At 42.1% G+C, this 20,073-nt stretch overlaps 1 protein-coding gene across 3 annotated transcripts in view; it reads right to left on the bottom strand.

Annotated features, from left to right (window-relative positions):
* Rrn3 (RNA polymerase I transcription factor RRN3) overlaps positions 1-20,073 on the bottom strand; it is a 35,312-nt gene that overhangs the window by 12,061 nt on the left and 3,178 nt on the right. For all 3 annotated transcript variants that reach the window (XR_015630715.1, NM_001443612.1, NM_001135846.2), the window contains exons 3-12: positions 19,861-19,917; positions 14,073-14,162; positions 13,851-13,980; positions 13,313-13,372; positions 12,395-12,458; positions 11,047-11,116; positions 9,972-10,070; positions 6,566-6,658; positions 4,753-4,891; positions 3,488-3,618 (exon numbers count right to left, since the gene is read on the bottom strand). Coding sequence is in view for 2 of the 3 variants with exons in the window: in NM_001443612.1 (NP_001430541.1) it covers positions 3,488-3,618; positions 4,753-4,891; positions 6,566-6,658; positions 9,972-10,070; positions 11,047-11,116; positions 12,395-12,458; positions 13,313-13,372; positions 13,851-13,980; positions 14,073-14,162; positions 19,861-19,917 (933 nt within the window). In the remaining variant the exon portion in view is untranslated. The remainder of the gene's footprint in view (positions 1-3,487; positions 3,619-4,752; positions 4,892-6,565; positions 6,659-9,971; positions 10,071-11,046; positions 11,117-12,394; positions 12,459-13,312; positions 13,373-13,850; positions 13,981-14,072; positions 14,163-19,860; positions 19,918-20,073) is intronic.

Raw genomic sequence — 20,073 nt, forward strand, 5'->3', positions numbered from 1 at the left:
AATAGCTAGAACTAGAAACAGCTTAGATGTCATTCACAGTAGGTGAATGAATAAAGAGATACATTTACAAAACAAATCACACAATTCAACTGTGAAAGAGAGAAAATAAATAATTAATTAGATATTTGAATCTGCAGGTAAATTGATGGAGCTAGGAAAAAAATCATCCTAAGAGTCATAACTCAAACCCAAAGATAAAATCCTATGTGCCTATCGAAGCATTAGTATAAAGAGGTTAGATATATAGGAATAAAGTAGGAGGGATGGGAGGATTTCCCATGGTGGAGAAAATAGAATGTATAGTTAGAGAGAGACAGGGAGGAGACAGGAATGAGAGGATTCATTGGAGAGAGGGAGGGAGGGAAGAAGGGAGGGAGGAAGTGAAGAAGGGTAAAGGAGGAACAACTAACTCTGTGGGCCATTTGAAGGGTCATATAGAAACCTACTCCAATAGAAACATCTAAAACTATATACATATTTGTAAGAAGCCGAGATTGGATAGACCATAGAGTTAACAAAAACCCAAATACTACTGTTTGGCTAGAAGACGAAGCCCTAAAATGATTCTTAATAACATTCTGCTATACTTATTGATTGGTGTCTTGCTCATCCATCATGAGAAGCGTCTTCCTGCAGGAAGATGGGAATACACAGAGAGACCCACGTTTGGACACTGCAGAGACTGAAGAGGCTTTGGAGCACTCCGTTCTAAATGGGCTGTCTCCATCAAATCCTTCCCTCAGGGGCTCAGTAACTATGTAGAAGAGCAGGCAGAAAGAAAAGCTATCTCCAACTCCCCCTTATTAAGGAAAAATCGGTTTCTCAAAGGCCTTTCAAACCATACTTAAGGGCATGCCCCATGCCCAGGAGTAGATCGCCAATACAAAATCTTTCTTAGTTTTGTTTGCATATTAAGGTTTCTGATTCTGTTTTTATACATCTTGTTTGTGTGTGTGTGTCTGTCTACCATTTCTTATTGTTTCTCTTTTTTATGTACTACTATTTCTATTGTTCTTATTATTTGTGGGGTTTTTGTTGTTGTTGTTGCCTGTTTGTTTTCTCAAAGAGAGAAAGAAAGAAAGAAAGACCTTGAGTTGAAAGGATGGAGAGGACCTGGGATATAAGGTTTAGGAAACCATGATCAGAATATATTGTATTTTTTAATTAAAAACAAAAAAAAAAAAAAAAAGAAGAAACCCTACCTCTTAAAACTAAAAAAGTATCCCAGGTGAAAAATGATACAATGGGTCTCAAATAGAGGTGGCCATCAAATCAAAGTGTGAGTTCCTGATAACCAAGTCTGAAGTTGGGATTCATACAATAAAAGGAGGGAACACACTCACAAACGCTCTTCTTTTACCTCTAGAGGTGTATAATGGTAAGGTGCATACATGATCACACACACACACACACACACACACACACACACACACCCCACCACCACAAGCAACAACCAGAAACAAGACACACAAACCTAATAAATGTCACATTTAATTTTACAAGTCACTGCAGAGCTAGAAGGACAACTCGGCAGCTAAGAGCACTTGCTGCTCTTGCACAGAACTTAGGAGCACCTACACGGAAGCTCACAATCCTCTGAGTGCAGTCTCAGGGGATCCAGTGCCCTCTTCTTCTGGCCTCTGAGGACACCAGACATGCAAGTGGTACACAGAAGGATATGCAGGCCAAATACCCATATATATAATTAAAAAAATAAAATCACACACACACACACACACACACACACACACACACACACACACAGACTGAATGTAGGTCTGAGGGAGAGCTTTGTGACCTGCACATCGGAAAAGCTCTGCAAGTACAAGGTCAGCTGGACTACTCAGCAAGTTCCAGGCCAGTCGGGGATACGTAGTAAGATCCTATCTCAAAAAAATCAAACAAACAACAAACAAACAAAAAAAGACTGAGTAATTTGGATGCTAAGCTAAACCTGAAAACCAGAACTTGTCCACATTCCCTAGAGCTGCCCAGGGGTCCTTGCTATGAACACAAAGTATCCTCTTTGTTCATAGCCCTGATCTCAGCCATGCAGATGCAAACTTACAGAAAGGAATAATTGCCTATGGGCTTACTAGCAAAAGGCATAAGACTGTTCTCTAAAACCAGGAGTACTCAGGTTAAGACTGAAGTTAGCTTTGGGACCAATTTTCTCTGCATTGTTGTTGACTCTGTAAGATAGGTGCGGCCAAAATAGGGCTGGGGAACTTCTCGTGGCTTTGATTTCTATTTTCCTAAAAGGAGAAAGCCCAAACCTACAGTTATAAAACTCTGGGTTAGGAAGTTTGGCTAAGGGACTAAAAGATAGGTCACTATGCTTGATCCCTGGTACCCAAGCAGTAGAAGAGAACTTCCTCGGGTGACCTCTGACCTCTCTCTGTGAACACTGCAGAAGGTCCAAGAATGTACACAAGTTCTCTCCCCCGCCACAACCCCCTCTCTCTGAGATAAAGGGTCAGACACATCACCTTCTGTGCCAGTGTCACACAGTTTGAAAATGAAGGCAGTGGGGCTGGAGAGAAGGCTCAGCAGCTAAGAGGGTTTGCTGCTCTTTTCAAAGACAAGTGCTTGATTCCTCGTACCCACCTCAGGTGGCTCTCAATGCTGTAAGAGGATAAAAGAAATAATGCCCCAGGCCAGGGGTAATGGAGCACACCTGTAACAATCAGTCCTTAGGACGCAGAGGCAGGCAGGTCTCTCTGAGTTTGATACCAGTCTGGTCTATATCTCTAGCTCCAGGACAGCCAGGGCTATACGGAGACTCTGCCTTTAAAAATATCCTACAATCGGTCCCCAGCTCCGAAAAAAAGAACCAAAAAAAAAAAAAAAAAAAAAAAAAAAAATCCCACAAATATCTTCAGGGTTGGGAGCCAAGGATAGCTTGCTTGGTAGAGAACTTGCTTGCTTCCCTTACAAGAGCTGGATTTAAGCCCCAGTGCCACCAGAAGGGGAAAGGCACCATGTAGTGACCACCTTTACTGTCTTCCAGTTTTTAAGGGGGAAAATGTGGAATAAAATAATAAAACAGGGGCTAGAAAGATGGGATGGGATGGGGATTAGGAGCCCATACTGCTCCAGAATACCAAAGTTCAGCTCTAGGGGATGCCCTCTTCTAAATGCTATCAGTACCAATACTCACACAACACACATAACCACACACAGACACACATAGGTACACATACTTTTAAAAAATAATAATAAATTTTTAGTTGAGCCTGGTAGCACACGCCTCTAATTCCAGTACTCATAAGGTAAAGGCATCTCTTCCCAAGGTCCTGAGTTCAAACCCCAGCAACCACATGGGATGCTCACAACCATCTGTAATGGGATCTGATGCCCTCTATATAATAAACAAATAAGGTAAAGGCAGGCAGATCTCTTGAGTTCCCAGCTAGCCAATCAATCAATCAACCAACCAACCAATCAATCGATCAATCAATCATCATGGCAACGCCATTTTACTTACCAATTTGAAGCTGCAAAGGAAAAACATGAAGAACTGTACATGGCAGGAGGCATGTGTGGGCAACACAAGTTTGTCAAAGATAGATATCAGATCACGATATAAATCCTTTGTTTTATTGTTATCAATTTTACCTACAGAGAAAATTTTAATTTTAATTTCATAAACACTTTCAAAGAAACACAACACCATTAAGAATCAGCATCTGAAAGCAGTGAAGTGCATGCCTTTAACACCAGCACACAGGAGGCAGAGGCAGAGGCAGGTGAATCTCTCTGAGTTCACAGCCAGCCTCGTCTACCAAATTAATTCCAGGATAACTAAGGCTGTTACATAGAGAAACTTTCTCTTGAAAAACCAAACTAACCAACCAACAAAAAAAAAAAAAAAAAAAAAAAAATCAGCATTTGTACCATGAGGCTCAAGAATAAAAAATAAGGAAAAGGCCAAAAAGCAAAAAAAGCAAATACAAACCAAACCAAAACCCAGCATTAAGCAGGCAGCAGTTTTGCTCCTGAATTATCTCAATGGCTCCAAACTGCTTCTCTCAGTGTAATCCAAGTGATAAGGAATCAAGGCCTTACTTCACACACTGCTGTGAAGCCAGTCTCATGCAGTCCAAGCTGGCCTGCAATTCTATGTAGAAAACGCTGATCTTGAACTCATATTCCTCCTGCCTCTACCTCCCAGAGTCTGAGACTACAGATATGGACTACTATGTCCACAACTTCTATGCTGATTAAACGCATTCCTTTTTTTTTTTTTTTCTTTTTTGGTTTTTGAGACAGGGCTTCTCTATGTATCCACACCTGTCCCAAGACTTGGGTCTCTAACTCAGGGATCCATCTACCTCTAACTCCCTTGTGCCACCAAGCCTTGCTAATAAACCCATTCTTAAACCACAGAAGAGTGCGTGGACATGAAGTTGTGTCCTGAGGACTGGTTTGCTCTGTAAAGTTGAAGTCCTGAGACTGGGTATAATGAAAACACCTGCCATCATGAATACAGGCATCATGCTAAGATGGTCAGTACACCACTAAACTTCCTGAGCATCTCAAATACAGGGGATTTCTTCTAAAGTCATCCAAACTCCATTAGCCCAACACTGAGAACATCATGCATGGGCTTTGAAGTTTACTACAAATACTGAAGTCTTAACCCCACTGCCTCCATTTTCAAACTGTGTGACACTGGCACAGAGGTGATGGACCTGGCCCTTTATCTCATCCTCAGGGTTTGGACCAACTCTAGGGTACCCTGGTGGTTACCTTGCACATGGCAGACATCGTCAATGTAGGAGAGCAGCAAGGACAGCAGGATGTCCAGGCGCTCTGCAGTGGGATGAGCCATCCGGCCAGGCCGCTCCTGCTCAGCTTTCTTCTCAGGGTCAGTTTCCTCATCTTCATCCTTTGAGCAAGTGGAAACCGACATTATAAAAGTCACAGAATCCTTAATGTCTGGGGAAACTGACACAGGCGACTATTTCTTCTAAAAGATGAGAAAACACACACACTGTCCCAGACTCTCAAGCAGAAATGTCGATCAGTCAGATACCGAATTTTAAATAAACACCAGTCTAGTCTCTCTCTCTCTTTTTTTTTTGGGGGGGGGGGGAGTGTGAGAGGGAGGGACTGGGACTGGATCCTCATGCAGACTAAGCATATATGTATCCCCAGCCCTGACTCTCAGGAAGACCCAGACAGAACTGGCTATGCCAACAACACATTCCCATGCCTGGCTCTGCAGTGCTGGTCACCTTTCCCAGATCTGGGTAGGCGTCTTAAAGCTATTGTGTGGTCTGCCAAGAACACACAGCCTCTGCAGTCACAGACTCAGAACCAATGTCCAGAATTCAAAGGTGGCACAGAGCCACAGGGATTCCTAATGAGTGAAGGGGTTTGCTAGTGATCATAGTCTGTCTCATCTCCAGAATCTACATGGGAGAAGAAAATGGACCCCAAAAAATTGACCTCTGGCCTATTCTCCCCATGGCACACATGTGTGCTACTACCTGCTCCATCCAGAAAACAGGCTCTCACTTAGTTTCCTCCCAGCTTTCTTGCACCCTGATGCCTGGATTCAACAGTACCTCAATTCAGCTCAAACTTTGGTCAGTTAACCTCTACAGTATACATTGTCCCAATTAAAGAATGACGACTTTAAGGCAAAACATAGGAACTAGGCCCCAGAGAGATGGCTTAGCTGTTAAAAGAGTACTAGCTGCTCTTCCAGAGGACCTGGGTTCTATTCCACATGACACCTCACTCCAGGCCACAGCAGTTTCTGACACCCTCACACAGACATGCAGAGAAAACACCATTGAACATAAATTTTAAAATAAAAACTAAACTGGGACATTTTGTGCTTGCTGTTTCCTCAGATGCTTGTGGTTTACAGAAACAACGAAAAATATTTGATGAATGAAAGTGACAAATTTCACCAAAAACAAACTTAAAACCTTAGACATAAGATAAGGTTACTGCACTTATCTTAAAAGGCTCCATTAGCATCTTATATAGGCAGTAAAAAACATGCCAGCACCAGGCATGTTATTTACCTGTAATCCCAACAACAGACTCATTTAAGAAGGTATTTACAAGTTTGTCAAACTCTTTGTGTATTTACCACAAGGACGTGTGCAGGCACACAGGTTGTTTAGTCTCATCTTCCTTGGGACTGCCATCCACCTCTGAACAGTCTCTCATTAAGCTAGAGGTCACCACTTATTCTAGACTGGCCCAACTGCCACACCAGAGGTCTTTCTGTCTGTGCCTCACTGGTGCTAGGATTCTGAGCACATGTCACTATACCCAACATTTTTATCTGGGGTCTAGGGGTCAAACTAAGGTCCTTATACACACAAGACAAGCACTCCGCCTGCACTGCTATCCTTCAGCCCCTCCACTATTCTAACTGAAATCCTTGAAAAAAGCTAAGCCAGTAGCTGTCTTTCCACACTCTGAAGTGATAAAGCTCCAAAGTAAGCTTCTGTTAGAAGAAATGCTAACAAGGACAAGAATCAAAATACAAGATTAAAACAAAGAAATGTAACCATCAATGCCAAAGCAAAGAGATGCTGACCATATTAAACAGTCCTTCTGCGGCGTCTGTCCCACCATAAGTCTGAGCTGCTGTCTCTTCAGCATCGTCAATATCCTGCCGCGACACACTCACCTGGATCATGAAAAATAAGTGAAAGCATTTAAAAATGTCGCTATTTGCAGCTGAAAATTACCCTACTAAATACACTTTCTATTGTTTGTCTTTCCAGACAGAGTCTCCCCACACAGCCCAGGCTGTCCTGGAACTCACTTTGTAGACCACACTGGTCTCCAACTCAGAGAGATGCCTCTGCAGCCTGAGTGCTGGGGTTAAAGGTCAGAGCCGCTGCACCAGGCTTACTGCACTTATTTTAAAGGGCTCCATCAGCATCTTATAAAGCACTACAACAGTGTTTTGTCAGCATGTGATAGAATACAACATAATCCCAACACTCAGGAGATTGAGACAAGAGAATCTACAATTCAAAGCTACCAGGAACTATAGAGACTCCCTTCAAGAAAAAAAGAAAAAGAAAGAAGGGAAGGAAGGAAAAGAAAAGATGAATATTGTAGGATGTGGCAGGCACGAGGAGGCTGGCCTTGGATTCAATAAACAAAATTCAGGGACTAGAGAGATGGCTCAGCTGTTCTTTTCCATCTGTCCGTCCATCCACCCTTCTATCCATCCATGCTTCCATGCATCCATGCATCCATGCATCCATGCATCCATCCATCCATCCATCCATCCATCCATCCATGCATCCATCCATGCATCCATCCATGCATCCATCCATCCATCCATCCATCCATCTGGTTTTTCAGGGCATGATTTCTCTATGGAGCACTGGCTGGCCTAGAACTCATTCTATACATCAGGTTGGCCCCAAACTCTAGAAACCTGCCGGCCTTCACGGAGTGTGCTACTTCCACCAGCAGCTAAAAGCACTTTTTTTCCCTACGTTCAACTTCCAGCATCCACATGACAACTCGCACCCATCTTTAACTCTAGTTCCAGCCAATCTAACACCCTTTTCAGACCTCTGCACTTACCGCACACATAAGAGATGCGTAAACATACAATCAAACAAACATAAATACATACATAAACATTACATAAAATAAGACAAATTCATGGATGGATGGATGGATGGATGGATGGATGGGTAACTCAGAGCCAGGGAAGATAGCTTAGTGGGTAAAGGTAATTGCTACCAAGTCACTCAATCCCCAGAACAGACATGGTGCAAGGAGAGAACCAACTTCCATAAGGTGTTCTCTGATCGCCACATACATGCCACCGCACAGGATACAAAAAGTAATCAAATGTTTAAGGTGGGGGAAATCAAAAGCTGACAAAAATGAAAAATACTAAATGCTTTTCTCCACTAAGAATTCTATCTTGCTGGGCATAGCAATGCATGCTTTAACACCAGCACTCAAGAGGCAGAGGCAGGGGCAGGCAGATTTCTGTGAGTTCAAGGCCTACCTGGTACAGATAATGAATTCCACAGCAACCAGGAAGAAAGACCCTGTCTCAAAGAACAATAGCTGGTGGTGGGCAGGAGAGGTGTGCACACCTTTAATCTCAGCACTCAGGAGGAGGCAGAGGCAGGTGGATTTCTATGACTTTAAGGCCAGCCTGGTCTATAAAGTGAATCCAAGACAGCATGGGCTCTGTTAGAGAAAGAAACTCTGTCTTGAAAAACCGAAAAACAAAACAAAACAAAAATAAAAATAAAGAGTTGAAGAGTTGTTTCTCCTCAGGTTTTCAAGTATTCCCAATTCAAATATCCTATTCAACTATTCAAGCCCTATTCAAGTATCCCCAATTTTGAGCCATGCCTACACCTCAGACTCTCTAAAAAGCCTACCCCTAACCATCTGCAGTATTCACTGGCAAACCATCTCAGAAAACACCAGAAACTATTACAATTTTAATAAACTTTAATAATTTTTAATAAAAATTTCACATGCAAGGGCTAAAGAAATGGCTTGGCAGTTAAGAGCACTGACTGCTTTTGTTGAAGACAAGGGTTTGATTTTCCAACAGCTACACGGTTGCTCACAACCACCTCTAACTCCAATAGGGAATGCCTTTTCTGATCCCCACAGGTACAATCAATCAATCAAATATTAATTAATTGATTGATTGTGTATGTTATATATATACACATGCATGTTTCCATGCATGTGACCTAAATTTATACATTATGGGGGTAGGCCCAATGTAATCTATCAGGAGTCTCCCTCAATTGTTTTCAACCTTATTCACCAAGGCAGGGTCTTTCAGAACCTAGAGTTTGAAGATAAGGTTAGTTTAACTAACCAGCTAGCTTTGGAGACTATTTTTCCCTTCCAAGCACTTTCACTATTAGCAGGCCACAAAACCTACTCAAAGCTTTCATGAGCACTTTACTTGCAGAGCCATCTATGCAAGCCAAGTACAAAGACTTGCTTTGCTCATCCTTGATGGTACTGACCAGTCAGACTCTATTCTTCCAGATCCTCCCAACATTCACAGATTAAGTTGCCTCCCCCTTTTGAACACTCTTACTCCCTGCCCTGACCGAATTGTTTCACTAGCTTATTCTTAGTTCTCTAGCTACAACTACTTGGTGTCTTAGTGAAGAGACAACATGAACACAGCAACTCGTATAAAGGAAAACATTTAACTGGGGCTGGCTTAGTTTCACAGGTTTTAGTCCATTATCCTCATGGTGGGAAGCATGGCAGCGTGCAGGCAGACATGGTGCTGGAGGCGTTCTAAGCTCTACACCTTGACCTGAAGGCAGCAGCAGGAGACTGTATCCCACCCTGGGCTGAGCTTGAGCGTGAGACCTCAAAGCCAGCCCCACAGTGACACACTTCCTCCAACAAGGCCGCACCTACTCCAAAAGGCTGCACCTCCTAACAGTGCCACTCCCTATGGGTCAAGAACTCAAACACACGAGTCTGTGGGAGCCATACCTATTCAAACTACCACAGTAAGTACTCTCCAATTAGCCCCTACCTACAACTAAACCTGTCCAAACTGGAACATGTAACTTATGCAGCCTCATTCCTCTTTGTTTCTTTGAACAGAACAAAGCAGAACAAAGCCTGACACAAGTAAGAATTTTCAGACACAGATAGGTGCAGCATCTCATTTCAGCACCCATTCTGGGCCTTTTTCACACCGTATCATCATACACAGTCCCAACAGGCGGTCTGACTCACAGCACTCTCAGAATGCACCTCTGTCTTTGACGACTGCTTACTTTACACCTTGCCCTTAACCACAGACTGAACTGTCTGCAACTCCCAGAGAATAGGCTAAGTTCAAAAAGTATGACTAGAATGAAGCAAAGAATTAGACTGTTTTCCACATACAAATACATAGTCATAAATAAATAAAATAGTTCCATAAATAAAAATAGAGGGAAAAATACAGGCGATCTGATACTTACATCTAACTTGAGTGACTTTTCAATAATAAGCTCGAGAATTTCACGCCTCAACGTTGGGAAATATAAACTTATCCTTAATAGGTTATGAACATAGCATTCCTAAGCATGAGATATACAGAGATGAATAGTTCAGCACAATGCTTCAGGACATAAGTAAAACATAAATTACAAAACTTTTATTTTAAATACATAAACAGAAAACTTTCTAAACTGTACCGTGCAAATGTATATATGTTAAGTATAATTAATTCAATCATCCCCAGTCAGTGTTTCTACTTAGTAACACACTATTGACTTCTGGTAACTTTCTTTCTAATCTACCCAGCTGTGGTGCTGAGGATCAAATCCAGGACTTTATGTAAGCTACCCAAGCATTCTGCCACTGAGCTCCATCTGCAGCCTCCCTAGTAACTCTTGTGTATGTGTAAGCATTTAACACAAAAGTTATTTCTGAAACGGATTCTAACCATGACTTACACATAATAATGACACTAAGAATCCCAAAGAATTAGACACTTAGGTGTGGTAGGCCACACCTATAACCCCAGCACTTAAGACATCCTGAGGCCAGACTGGCCTACAGATTAAGATCCTGTTTCAAAAAAATATGTTAACAAAAAGAAAACAACATGAGGAATGTTCTCAGTCTTCTCTCTTGATTTTTTTGGGATAGGATCTCACACTAGCTAAGAATAGCCCTCAGACTGTGGGATTACAGACCTATACCACAACTCAGTGAAACAGAGGTCCTGAGTTTAAAAATCTAGAAAGGTATTTTTAAGGTATTAATATTAGGGGCTGAAGAGATGGCTCAGCGGTTAAGAGCACTCACTGGCGGCTCTACCAGAGGACCCAGGTTCAATTCTCAGCACCCACATGGCAACTCACAACTGTATGCAACTCCAGTTCCAGGGATCTGACACCCTCATATACACACACAAGCAGGTAGAACACCAATGTACATAAAATAAAATAAATCATTAAAAAATGTTAAAGAAATTCAGAGTAATAATTAACAGTAATAATACCATCTAAAATAAAGTCACAAAACAATTTTCCGTGAAAGATGTCTTACCAGTGTTCTCTCTGATTTCCTCACAAATGGAAATTTTTCTACCAGTATTGGCATTAGAAACCATGGTGTCCTATTTAAAAAAAAAAAAAAAGCAATGCATGTTAACTGGACTGGACTTTCTAAGATGCTGGCACTGGCATCCTATTAGCACTAAGGATGTGAGAGGCAAAAGACACTTGCCTCAAGCAGGGAGGCCAAGTCAAGGCCTCTCAGAGAAAACCTTTAACAACTTACATAAGAATATGCTTTGCTCACTTTGTCATGGCAAATCAAGACAAACTTTTCTTCTAGAGAAGCTTAACAGACTTCAGTTTAAAATTCAAAATATCTATCATTACATAAGTATATTAAAGAGGCAAAGTACCATTAACTTGAGATTTTTTTTTAAATTAAGACAGGGTCTCATGAGGCCGCTAGCATCAAACTGTGTGTAGCCAAAAATCCCGCGAAATGCCTAACTCTCCTGTCCCCATCTTCCCAACTGCTGAGCTTCCATATATGCAGTACACCACACCCATTCCTACCTTCCCACTCTTAGGTGTCAAAAGTAAAGTTACCAGGAAAACCCACACGGCCTCCAAGCTTTTTTTTTTAAAAGATGTATTTATTTATTGTATATAAGTACACTGTAGCTGTCTTCAGACACCCCAGAAGAGGGCATCAGATCCCATTACAGATGGTTGTGAACCACCATGTGGTTGCTGGGAATTGAACTCAGGACCTCTGGAAGAGCACTCAGTGCTCTAACCACTGAGCCACTTCTCCAGCCCCGCCTCCAACCTTTTATAATGCAGTTCATTCATATGGCACAGTACAAGTGTACATACAGGATCTTGGTAGAAGTATTTAGATACCATATCCTTTGGAGATAAAAGTAAAAATACCCACTTCTATACAAAACAGAGGTAGGACCACTATGTGTAAGTTAAATATAAAACAGTTAAACAGGCATGAGATGATTTGGAGGGACAGACATTTGCATCTTGAGTTTGAGCTCCAACTACAAGGTGGCAGAATGGAATCTACTCTGATAGATGTCTTCCGACCAGTATGATGGCACACTGAACACCTATGCCTACACACAAATTAAATTTTTAAATAAATCAAAATAACAAACATAACAAACAGGAAATAGAAACACCATTTTCAACATGTGCTATCAACACAACTGAAAAAGAGCATATAGCCCAGCTTTTAATGCTATAGTGCTTTATAATCCACTAATCTACTAATCATCTCTTTCCTCCCTCCAGAGATGTATGCACACATTACAGGCAGGTGACCCACCAGAACTAACCCCCAACCTGTTAAACCAAACATTATGACTCAAAGTCAACAAAATACTCACGAAGGGACATATCTTGTTATTATTTGCAAGGCTTTGTGACATGTGTCAAAATTTGCAGGAAGATCTACAAAGAAAAATTTGAAAGTATAAACATCAAAACTAAAAACTGCAAAATCATGTTCCTAAAGCTAAAAGCACTTTCTAACCAAAACTCAGTAACTGAGTAGACACGAGTAGAGAAATAAGAATTGCATGGTTTGTCCCTTCAATTAACAATGAGGATTACACAGATTAATTATGTCACACTGCATAGACTCTTCCAAAAGAGCTATAGTTCTTGGTGAAGCATGACAACACTTGCATATAACGAAACACTCCAGAGGCTGAAGCAGGACTGCTGTGAGTTGGAGGCCAGGCCAGATCTACAGACACTACTTGAAAAATAAAGTAAAATAAAATGGGGGGGGGGGGGTGTCAGCTGGTAGACTGGTTGCCTAACATTCACAAAACACTGAGTTCAATCTACACAAAACAGATATGGCAGTATATAGTGTAATCCAGCATTCAGAAAGTAGGGAAAGAAGATGTGTAAGTTCTGGGATACATAAGGCCCTGTCTCCAGTGAGGGCTGGGGAGAGCTATTTAATAATACTCTTAGGGTAGGTGACTGCCCAATAGGGGTGTGTCAACAGAGTCTATCAAGCTGGGTGTGGTGGTGCACGCCTTTAACCCCAGCACTCAAAGGCAGAAGCAGGTGGATCTCTGTGAATGTGAGGCCAACCTGGTCCACATGAATTTCAAGACAGCCAGGACCACATAGTGAGACCCTCCCTGTCTCAAAAAAAAAAAAAAAAAAAAAAAAAAAAACCACCAACCGAAAGAATCTATCAAAGGCTATCATTCGTTGTTGTCCTCCAGGAGAATAAGCGGTGAGATTTTTACCGTGCATTCTAATCTATGTTCAAAGATCTTACTTACTGTCATCTTCATCCTCAGACTCTGAAACATCAATGCCACCTTCCTTGACAATAACTCGGGCTTTGGAGGAAAAGGGAAATTTGTTATTCTATCCTGTCATGGGCATAAACAATGAACAGGTCTTTTTAAAGGTGAGAGACATTAAAGATCACTTAGAGTTGAGAACTAGCTCTTCCAGAGGGCCAGATCCCCTTCACACACATGGCAGCTCACAAATGCCTGTAATTCTAGTTCCAAGGGATCTGACACACCCTTGTAGCCTCTCTGCATGCAGGGTACACATACAGACATGTAGGAAAAACCTGAAATTAAGTGAGTTGGACTACATCCACGTGCTTCCTGCCTGTGGTGCCTTATGCCATCACAGGGCTCTGTAAAGTAGCAGTCATCAGAAGCACCACCATGACCTGAGCCCATATATGTGAGCCCAGCAAACTACAGACTTTTGAATAAGGAAGGTAAGGGCAGAGAAAACAAGTGAGGGGTGGGGGAGAGGAAGAAGAAAATCCATTTTTACAAGCAAAATCCATCTACTTACGAGGTACAAAATGAGAAGCAATCATGCTGAGACATGGTCTAAGGAAGACAGTCTGTGCTGACACAAGATTACCAAGAAAAGCCAAATACTCCTCCACCACCGTCTGACTTCTATTCAACCAGGGCAATCTCTAGACATGGAAGAGGAAGATGACAGAAGGGTGTACACACTGTTTTCAAAGTACAAAACTATCTGCTAGTTAGCGAAATAAAGTGAACTTACCAATATGATGTTTATAAGTTGCTCAAAGTCTTTTGTCAAGTACATGACAGAGGAACGAAATTCCAGCAGCCAGTTAATGATCTGATCATCCTTAAGTAAAAACAAAACAAACAAACAAAAAATAAATCACAAGCTGTCTAGTGTTACAGAAAAGTAATGGATCTACTGTGTACATCCTCTATCAATAACATGATAAACTCCAGAAAAAAAAAAAGCTTCACTAAGATGTGGCAGAGAGGCTGGCCATAGTGTGTACTCCTGTGGTCTTAGCCTGTGAGAAACAGGCTGTGTGTCAAAGGCCTGAGTTATATACTAAATTGCAGACCAACTCAGAGATTACATACGAAGGGTTAAATGTAGGGCACCTTTCCTACAGTGTTGGAGAGCCTGGATTTGCTGTCCAGCACTCCCACACAAGCTTGGTAACCTGAGTCTGACCACCAAAAGCCATGTAGATATGAAAAAAGGCAAGTCTAGGGACTAGAAAGGTGGCTAAGCAGTCAAGAGCACTGGTTACTCTTCCAGAGGTCACAGGATCAATTCCCAGCATCTGCATAGTGCGTCACAACCATTTGTACCTCCAAATACCAGAGAATCCAACACTCTCCTCTGGCTTCTTTAGACCACAGCAATGTGCACTGTGCCCACACATACACAAAAGGGAAAACACCTGTACACAAGAAATAATCATCTTTAAAAACTCTGAATCTCTTCTTTAAAAGGGGAACAAGAATACCCTTGGCAGGGAATAGGGAGGCAAAGGTTAGAACAGAGGCTGAAGGAACACCCATTCAGAGCCTGCCCCACATGTGGCCCATACATATACAGCCACCCAATTAGATAAGATGGATGAAGCAAAGAAGTACAGGCTGACAGGAACCGGATATAGATCTCTCCTGAGAGACACAGCCAGAATACAGCAAATACATAGGCGAATGCCAGCAGCAAACCACTGAACTGAGAATGGGACCCCCGTTGAAGGATTCAGAGAAAGAACTGGAAGAGCTTGAAGGGGCTCGGGACCCATATGAACAACAATGCCAAGCAACCAGAGCTTCCAGGGACTAAGCCACTACCTAAAGACTATACATGGACTGACCCTGGACTCTGACCTCATAGGTAGCAATGAATATCCTAGTAAGAGCACCAGTGGAAGGGGAAGCCCTTGGTCCTGCCAAGACTGAACCCCCAGTGAATGTGATTGTTGGGGGGAGGGCGGTAATGGGGGAAGGATGGGGAGGGGAACACCCATACAGAAGGGAAGGGAGAGGAGTTAGGGGGATGTTGGCCCAGAAACCGGGAAGGGGAATAACAATTAAAATGTAAATAAGAAATACTCAAGTTAATAAAGATGAAAAAAAAAAAAAAACTCTGAATCTACAAGTCCTTTTATTTCTGCCTGTGCCCACACACAAAAATAAATAAAAAATTTAAGCTTTTTAATAAAAAAAGCCAATCAGCCACAAGACACAGTGGCACCTATCTGTAACTCCAACATTCACAAAGAGTGGGAGGAAGGCCTCAAGTTTGAGAAAAGCCTACACTTTACAGCTTCTAAACCCCAACAGAACAGAACAAAACAAAACCTGGGGCTGCGGCTCAATGACACAGCCGTGCCTAGCATGCTTACATCTTAGCTCTCAATCGCCAACACTGAAAGAGTAAGAACTACAAGAACAGTCAGCCTCAGGGAGCCCTGATTAGGAACAGAGCACACACAGCACTCTGAAGAAGGCAGCCACAACTGCTATCATTCTTTCTGTGCCAAGAATCTGCTGAGATGGGCGGGGCTTAGAAGCAGCACAAAAGTTCGAGTTAGCAGTACTCAAAACCCAGTTTAACCCCAAAACTACTACACAATACAGAAAACTGGGACTGAGGCTGGAGAACTCATTGTTCTTGCAGAGAACCCAAGTTCAACTTCCAGGTTTCACACACACACAAATATATATACACATACATACATCTATATTTTGGAAGGGAGGAAGCTGATGCGATGTTCAACAGGTAAAAGATCTTGTTGAGCAATCACGATCCTCATGTCCCATAGTGGGAGAAGAGACAGATTCCTGAAAGACTCCTAAAAGTTGTTTTCTGATCTCTACACATGTTGTGGTATATACAACCCACCTCTCACCCCCCCCCACATATGTAAAATGGGGTTAGTTTGGTTATTTCTCTTTTGTTTTTGAGATTGGGTCTCCATATATAGCCCTGGCTGTCCAAGAACTCCCAAAGTAGACCAGGCTGGCCTCAAACTCATAGAGATCTGCCTGTACCTGCCTTTGCCTCCCTAGTCCTGGGACTAAAGGTGTGAACTACCATGCTAAATGTATTTATTAAAGTTTAAAAAAAAAAGATGTTCTGAGGGCTCCATTCAAGCTCTGAGATACAGCCTCAGAGTGAGGAAAATCTGTTCAAAGAAACTACAGTGCAGCACAAAGACACTACAGTGCAACGCATAGACACTACAGTGCAGCACAAAGACACTACAGTGCAGCACAAAGACACTACAGTGCAACACACAGACACTACAGTGCAACACAAAGACACTACAGTGCAACGCACAGACACTACAGTGCAACGCACAGACACTACAGTGCAACACAAAGACACTACAGTGCAACGCACAGACACTACAGTGCAACGCACAGACACTACAGTGCAACGCACAGACACTACAGTGCAACGCACAGACACTACAGTGCAGCACAAAGACACTACAGTGCAGCACAAAGACACTACAGTGCAGCACAAAGACACTACAGTGCAGCACAAAGACTGCAGAAGAAACTACAGAAGGAAAGAAAAGCCTTAAATCTCAGGAGCTCTTAAAGAGTTATATATTTGTGGGTAACATTCTAACAGAGAGAAAGCATGTTTTCAGAATACAAAGTAATTCTGTTCAGCTCTAGCACACAGTGACTATCTAACAAGTGACTCTAATGAGCAAAGAAGTGCCACCCAGAGCACAGAAGCCATGCATGCCAGGCATGGAAGCAGAAAGGTCTGCTGAGGTCTGGGAAACAGACACAATGAAGGAGACATCATCTGCTTAAGAGAACCAGAGAAGGCTCAAAGCAGCTGACGTCTCAGCAGCTTGGAGATTACAGGCAGTGCTCTAAGATTGTATCGCATGTTAACTCATGCATTCCTTACTACTGTTCACAAAGCAGGTACTACTCATCTCCTATTTTACACAAGGGCACTAACGTGCGTATGCAAAACCTCACCCTGGGAAGAAGCAATGTTGTCAGAGCCAATGTTCCAATAAAGTGTTAAGGAAAACAAACCTTCAGCCACAAAGAAAAGACATTCAGACATACAGGTGAAGAGTGACAGATTTAAAATATGAAGTATCTCTAAAGACTATACATGGACTGACCCTGGACTCTGACCCCATAGGTAGCAATGAATATCCTAGTAAGAGCACCAGTGGAAGGGGAAGCCCTGGGTCCTGCTAAGACTGAACCCACAGTGAACTAGTCTATGGGGGGAGGGCGGCAATGGGGGGAGGGTTGGGAGGGGAACACCCATAAGGAAGGGGAGGGGGGAGGGGGATGTTTGCCCGGAAACCGGGAAAGGGAATAACACTCGAAATGTATATAAGAAATACTCAAGTTAATAAAAAAAAAAAAAAAAAAAAAAAAAAAAATATGAAGTATCTCTTAAGACTAAGCACGGAAGACAACTGTTATCATCTGTACTGAAGGTTAATCTTCATTCTTCTACAGATAGAAAGGTTTTAAGTAAGGGATGACATGCCTAGGCATGCCCATGGACTGACGAGTCAGGCTGCACTGTTCAGAATGCATCTACAGGGAGGAAGACAGACTGGCAGGATCTAAAGAGTGAAGTCATTAGAAGAACTAAGACTTGAGAGCACCAATAAAGCCACACATGAAACACTCTCTTTTTTTTTTTTTTTTTGCATCAACATGGATGAACAATTGCTATAGGTGAGAAAGACTACAACATTCCTAGCTCAAGAACTGGTTTAATCAATAAACCAGTTTAGTATACAGAAGGCTATAAAGAAGAGGGTTTGGGGAAGAGATGAGTATGACCAGTCATATTGGAGCACATTAACAATTCTGGTAGAGGCAATGTCTTAGGTCCACAAGAGCTACAGCACATGCATTCAGGAGTTACCAACTTAGAGGTAGATTTCAGAGCCTGCAGGGATCACACAGGATGACTACTGAGTAAAATAAAAGAATCATGTTAAAAAATTCAGAGCTTTAAAAAATGCTTTTAAAAATTCAGTGCTAGGGGCTAGAGGCTGGAGAGATGGCTCAGTGGTTAAGAGCACTGACTGCTCTCCCCAAGGTCCTAAGTTCAATTCCCAGCAACCACATGGTGGCTCACAACCATCTGTAATGGAATCCAATGTTTTCTTCTGGTGTGTCTGAAGAAGACGGTAACAGTGTATTCACATACATTAAATAAACTTAAAAAAAAAAAAAAAGATTCAGGGCTGGAAAGGCGGCTCAAGTAGGTGAAGAGTACCTATTTGTCTTCCAGAGGGCCTGGATTCAGTTTCCAACACCCACATAGCTGCTCACAACATATGGGCTCCACGGGCACCAGGTGTACACACACATAGTGAACACAGACACATACAGGCAAATACTCATACATGTAAAGTAAATCTTAAGAAAAAAAACATTCAATACCAAAGTTAAGAACCTATCAAACAATAATGTATATAATAAAGAACCTACGAGGACAGAAAGGTCAAGGACATGAAGTAAGGGTGGGCAACAGTGTCAACTGCTGACTGGGTAGAAGGCTAGCAAATACCCACTGAAATGAGCATGTGAGGGATTAGTGGGATAGGCCAGGGGTGGTGGCACACACCTTTAATCTCAGAACTATCTATGCAGAGGCAGAAGGCTCTCATTGGGGCTGGCCTGGTCTACATAGTTCCAGAACAGCCAGGGCTATGTACAGATCTGTCTCTCAAGAAAGGAGGAAATGAAAAATTACTAGGGATAAAAATATAATCACTGGTAACTTTTGTCAAGTAATTAGAGTAGTAATAAATTGACTTAAATGAAAAAAAGGTCAGGAGGAATGGGGGGTGTACAGACTGTGAACAGAAGCAAAATCACAGCTAATCATAGCAAATCATCCTTACTTCAGGTTGGAGGCTGCTCTAAGACATCTTAGATATCAACTCATTGAGTCTTCTTGCTCCCCCCTTTTTAAAAAAATGTTATGGGTATAAGTGTTCTGCCAGCATGTATGTACATGCACCGTGTACATGCAGGAGAGAACAAAAGGTTTCATAGCCCCTGAAAAAAGTTACAGAGAGTTGTTAGCTGTCCTGTGGGTGCTGGGAACAGAACCTGGGTCTTCTGAAATAACACCAAGTGCTCATAACCACTGCTTCAATCTCTCTAGCCCACCCCCTTTAGTCACCATATGGGTAGAAGAGGCAGCTTAGTCATCCAACCACTAGATACCAGGAGTTCTTCCTCTACTTCTGATAACCAAAGGTGGGTCCAGCCATTGTTAAGTGACCAACGGATGACAAGATTGCTCCTAGTTGATAACCACAGAGTTAAATAAGACAGGATCATAGAGAGCAAACTCTAAAAGACAAACTAGGACCATTGGTACAAATATGGCAGCCTGGAGTCAACCCAAGAGACCCACATGGTAGAAGGACAGAGCCAACTCCCACCCTTGCTGTAGCATGCATGGTTATGCACACATGGGTATGCACACATGTGCAAAAATAATTAAAAGTGATAAATATAGTAAAATTACTTTTTAAAATTACCTTTATATCAGGATCAGACAGCTGGTTCTTCAACAACTCTAAGTCATTTGTTTCACCCTAAACAAAGAAACGAGAAAATTACAAAGTGCAATTACTATGGTTTCCTTTAAATATCAATAGAATTTCTATTATGCCTTAGTATCTGATGGAATTGCAAAAGGAACTGTGAAACTTCCACACACCCTCACAGTAATAAAGTCAAGACTATAAGCC

This window comes from Rattus norvegicus, chromosome 10 (assembly GCF_021556685.1).
Source record: "Rattus norvegicus strain SHRSP/BbbUtx chromosome 10, alternate assembly SHRSP_T2T, whole genome shotgun sequence".
In the NCBI taxonomy this organism is placed as follows: Eukaryota; Metazoa; Chordata; class Mammalia; order Rodentia; family Muridae; genus Rattus; species Rattus norvegicus.